Source organism: Musca vetustissima, unplaced genomic scaffold (assembly GCF_032173495.1).
Source record: "Musca vetustissima isolate MV318-11 ecotype Yass unplaced genomic scaffold, APGP_CSIRO_Mvet_v1 utg15799, whole genome shotgun sequence".
Lineage (NCBI taxonomy): Eukaryota > Metazoa > Arthropoda > Insecta > Diptera > Muscidae > Musca > Musca vetustissima.
The window spans coordinates 7,652-13,153 of NW_026878947.1; the positions used below are offsets into that span (position 1 = coordinate 7,652).

Genomic DNA, 5,502 nt, shown 5'->3' on the forward strand with positions numbered 1-5,502 from the left:
GGTGGTATACACTCTATACCATCATCTCCTATTGGTTCTGGGGTATCTTCTTCATCGCCACTATTTGATACTAGTAGCTTTTCGAAATGCTCCTTCCAGATCCTCAACACGCTGTCTGTATCTGTCACCAGGTTTCCTTCTTCATCTCTACAGGAGGATGTGCCTGCACCAAAGCCTTCGGTTTGGTGTTTTACTCGTTGGTAAAATTTCCGGACTTCATTCTGACTCCTGTACATCTCGATTTGCTCACGCTCACGTTTTTCTTGTTCTTTCTTCTTTTTTCTGAAAACACGTTTCTCCTCTCTCCTTTTCTCCCGATAATTCTCCATCACGTTACGTGTTGCTACTGTCTGCAGGGTTGCCCTATACGCTGCGTTTTTCACATCAGTAGCATTACGACACTCCTGATCGTACCATGGGTTTCTTGGTGGTGGTTTTTGGTACCCAATTGTTCTTTTTGCTGCAGTTTGTAGGGAGTGGGCAATTCTTTGCCATTGTGTTTCTATACTATTATCGGGACAAGAAGTGCTTTCTTCAAGCAGATGGGTAAGTTGAGCGGAGTAGGCCTCGGCTACCTGTTGTGTTTGCAGCTTTTCGACGTCGAGTTTCCGTGTTGTATTAGATCGCACCTTTGCTGCAACATTTAGACGGGTGCGTACCTTGGCTGCCACAAGGTAATGGTCCGAATCGATATTCGCTCCTCGGATCGATCGGACGTCTAACACACTGGATGCATGCCTTCCGTCTATCACAACATGATCAATTTGATTTCTCGTTACTTGATCAGGAGAAATCCAGGTGGCCTTGTGTATATCGAGATGCTTGAATCTGGTGCTGCTAACTACCATGTTTTTTGCTGCCGCGAAGTCAATCAACCTCATGCCGTTGTCGGAAGTTTCTTCATGAAGGCTGAATTTTCCGACGGTGGGGCCAAAGATATTTTCCCTTCCGATTTTTGCATTAAAATCTCCTAGCAGAATTTTAATGTCATGGCCAGGGCAACGGTCATATGCTGTTTCTAGGCGCTCATAAAATATATCTTTGGTCTGTTCATCTTTATCTTCGGTCGGAGCATGGGCGCAAATTAGACTGATGTAAAAGAACTTCGCTTTTATACGGATTATAGCAATTCGCTCATCTACTGGAGTGAATCTAGAGACAAGGTCTTTTATTCTCCTGTTAACCATAAATCCGCAGCCAAATTCATGTCTCGTTTCATGGCAGCTATAATACAGGGCGTAATCGTCTGATTTACTTACGCCTGTCCCTTTCCATCGCATTTCCTGTAAGGCAATAATATCGGCTTTGTACTTCTTAAGTATATCCGCCAAAGCGAACACTGCCCCTGTTCTGTATAGCGTGCGCACATTCCAAGTGCAGATTCGCAGATCGTGGTCCTTTATACGTTTGCGGGGGTCGTCAACATTATGGGGGTTTGGTTTTCTTTTTCTTTGCTTTTTCATAGTAGGTTGGGTTTTCCGAGAGTGGGCAACTAACCCGACGCCTCAACCCATTTTTTTATAGTTCTTATGGGTGAACTCGCGGCACATATTAGCTCACTATTTCATCGGGTGATGAGAATAGCTCCCCAGGTGGCACCGCGGGGAGGTCAGTGTCCACAATTGAGATGAAAGAGGGACCAAGATAAGCCTGGGCTTCGCCATGTTAAAGCCAATCAAAGCCGTTGCTTGGTATCTATCATCCCCTACGCCACCCGTCAGTTCCCTTAAGAACATTAAAATTCGATGTTTGGTGTCTTGCGATAACCAGCAATGCGGGCTACATAGACCTCGGGTAAATTAATTACCATATATTCCAAAGTATTTGGCACAATCTGTAAACATTTAAAGTTGTATTAAAATTTTGAGTGGTTGTAATTTTTCCAAAATCTTACCACTTCAGCATTGGATGTAATTAAATCCTTATATCTTCCCAATATATGTAGTTTTCCCTGCTCATCTATAAAACCGTAATCGCCATTAATGAAAAGTCCAAACTCATTGTAATATATCGAATTGTCCAGGGATTTGTAACCCTTCATGGGATAAGGTGGCCTCACAGCAATTTGACCCGGTTCATTGGCACCCAAGGGTTTTAATTGATCATCCAATATTTGCAATTCATAACCTGGTAGTGGCTTGCCACCATTAATGTGCAAATCATTACAGATCACCGTACTCACTTCGGTCATGCCATAACAATGGAAATTCTTGGCATTGGCGGCATGCTTTTTCGAGAGTTCCAACATGACTTTCGATGCCGGTTCTCCACCCATCAGTACACTACGAAGGCATTTTAGACTTTCCTTATCATTTTCATCCACTTGCAAGAGGATATCGTAATAAATAGAGGGCACCGCAAATAGATGGGTAATGCCACAGCTACGAAGCACCTCAAAACCATAGCTTCCACTTGCCACACCACATGAGCTAAGGCGTTTTACACCATACAATACCGATTGTAACATCACAGCTACTTGACTAATCCATCGCAAGGGACTGAAAGAGAGTACCACCGAATTTTCATCCAGGGGTGCATAATGGTCTTCATTATCCCACCAAATAGTGATGCCATTCAGCATAAGAGCATGGGTAATTTGTACAACTTTTGGTAGACCTGTTGAACCGGATGTCAACGCCAAGAGGGCAATTTCTTCACGGGTATCTTTGATTTCTGCACTTTTAAAGCTGTCGAAGTCTATAGGTTGTTCTGGTTGTTTCAGGAGATCACTTGTGATATTTGGTTGTTGCTCACCGTTGATAGATATTAGGTGTGGGTGCTTTTGAAGTTTAGAGTTTGCTAGACATTTTTGAATTTTCTTGAGGTATGTTTCTTCATAAAAAATTGCTGATGCTTCCAGGAGATCAAATAAATCAGATGTGGAGTCTGTAACAAAAGGGAAGGAAATCAATTATTACTTAAAGTAAAAACCAGTAAGGAAAGGAGTAAAGTTGGACGGAGCTGACTATATGATACCCTTCACCACTTTGGGTATATGAATCCTAACAGACGTCGCATTTTTGAGAGACCATTAACATGAAATTGGATCCATAAACATGTCATTCTGCAACCGATACTAAATTTTTTTTCATTTGGTCAGATAGAAGCTATATCTAAATCTGAACCGATTTCAGGAAACTTAACACACGCCATTCTAGACTTAATTCATTGCGCTGTGCCAAATTTCGTGCAAATCGAAAGATATATAGGGACATTGGTGGACCATTGACATTAAATCGAACGAAAATATATATGGGAGCTATATCTGAATTTTGACCGATTATCACGAAACTTGGCAGACATCATTGTGGGCTCAATTCAGTATGTTATGCCAAATTGCATGCAAATCGAAAGATATATGTGGACTATGGTGCACCATTTGCATTAAATCGGACGAAAGTATATATGGGAGCAATATATAAATCTGGACCGATTTTCTCTAAACTTGGCACACATCACTTTAGGCTCAATTCAGTACGTTGTGCCAAATTTGGTGCAAATCGAAGGATATATAGGGACTTTGGTGCACCATTTACATGAAATCGGACGAAGCTATATCTAAATCTGGACCGATTTTCTCAAAACTTGGCACACATCATTCTAGACCTAATGCAGTACGCTGTGCAAAATTTCGTGCAAATCGAGAGTTATTTAGGGACTTTGGGGCACCATTTACCTTAAATAGGACGAAAATATTTATGGGAGCTATATCTAAATCTGGACCGATTTCACGAATCTTGGCAGACGTCATTCGAGGCTCAATTCAGTACGATATGCCAAATTTCGCGCAAATCGAAAAATATATAGGGACTTTGGTGCACCATTTACATGAAATCGAACGAAACTATATATGGGAGCTATATCTAAATCTGGACCGATTTTCTCAAAACTTGGCACACATCATTCTAGACCTAATTCAGTACGCTGTGGAAAATTTCGTGCAAATCGAAAGTTATATAGGGACTTTTGTGCACTATAAATCTGAACCGATTTTTCCCAATTTCAATAGGGTTCGCCCTTGGGCCAAATGAATGAGCTGTGCCAATTTTCATCCAATTCGAATAATAAATGCGACCTGTACTTTGTTTACAATTTAACATGGACAGACGAACGGACGGACATGCGTAAATCGACTTAGAAAGTGATTCTATGCATATTCTCAAAAGGAACCATGGGTCTATCTCGATTCCTTTTGCCTGTTACAAACTTATGCACAAAGACATAATACCCTGTACCACAGTGCGGTGATGGGTATAAAGAGTCCTCAGTGGACTGAGGATTTTTTTTCTATAGAAAAAAGAGTCCTCAGCGGACTGAGGAATTTTTTTCTATAGAAAAATGAGTCCTCAGTGAACTGAGGAATATTTTTCTATACAAAAATGAGTCCTCAGCGGACTGAGGAATTTTTTCCATAGAAGAATGACTCCTGAGGTTTTTTTTCTATAGAAAAAAAGAGTCCTCAGCGGATTGAGGTTTTTTTCTATAAAAAAAATCCTCAGTGAACTGAGGAATATTTTTCTATAGAAAAAAGAGTCCTCAGTGAAATGAGGATGTTTTTCTATTCCTCACTTCAGTGAGGAATAGACAAAAGTGTCCCAAGTGAAATGAGGAATTTTTCTATAAAAACAGGAATCCTCATTTCACTGATGACTCTTTTGTCTATAGAAAAAAATCCTCACTTCAGTGAGGAATATAAAAAATTCCTCATTTCACTGAGGACTCTTTTTTTCTTTTTCTTTCTTTTGTACTTTCAAATATACTTACCCTCATCCAAATGCACCTCAAAATAGATCGGGTAGGCACCAATTAAAAAGCAACCCATTGACAAGACGGCAACCCATTCATTATTCATTGCATAGAAAATGACACAGTCTCCCTTCTTGACGCCCAAACGTTTCAAATTGACGGCAATTAATATCGATTCTTCGTAGACATCTTTGGCCGTTTTAATTGTATTTGTATCATAGAAATGATCAATAATTTTATTTGGATCCACAGAACGCATTGTTTGCAAGAATTTCTCCCCAATTGATAATTTCGCAATATCGCCATATGGATAATTTACAGATTTCCATATTTTCGTTTGGGGATCTTGTACGACTTTAATATATTCTTCAGGCATTATTTAATGTTTTTTTTATTATTTCTTGTAACTTTCACAAATTTTTATTAGGCTATATGTTAACACTTCCGCTGTCTAATGCCACCTTGTTGTGTATGTCACGAAAGTACTACCGATACTAATAGTAGTTGTCGGAATTCTCAGTGGTTATAAAGCCTTCGTGTGAATAGATTTGAATTGGTGGACGACAGAGAAGATATGGCAAAAACTGTTGATAGTTTTTCATTGGCGATCGTATTATTCTCGGGGACCAATAGCAGAATCATTGTTGTAGGTCTAATTAATGTTCTACAAAATTAACGAGTGACTTTTACTTTTTTTTGTAGAAATTATTATCAACAATGATAACGTTTTAAATTTAGATAGGGTGTTCCGATTGA

General features: G+C 39.7%; 1 protein-coding gene across 1 annotated transcript; it reads right to left on the minus strand.

Annotated features, from left to right (window-relative positions):
* Positions 1–1,735: 1,735 nt before the first annotated feature.
* Positions 1,736–5,122, minus strand: LOC133323735 (uncharacterized). Its single transcript, XM_061532657.1, has 3 exons — positions 4,765–5,122; positions 1,895–2,886; positions 1,736–1,834 (listed from the first exon to the last, which is right to left on the minus strand). The coding sequence occupies exons 1-3, from the start codon at positions 5,120–5,122 to the stop codon at positions 1,736–1,738; spliced, it is 1,449 nt and encodes a 482-aa protein (XP_061388641.1).
* Positions 5,123–5,502: the final 380 nt, after the last annotated feature.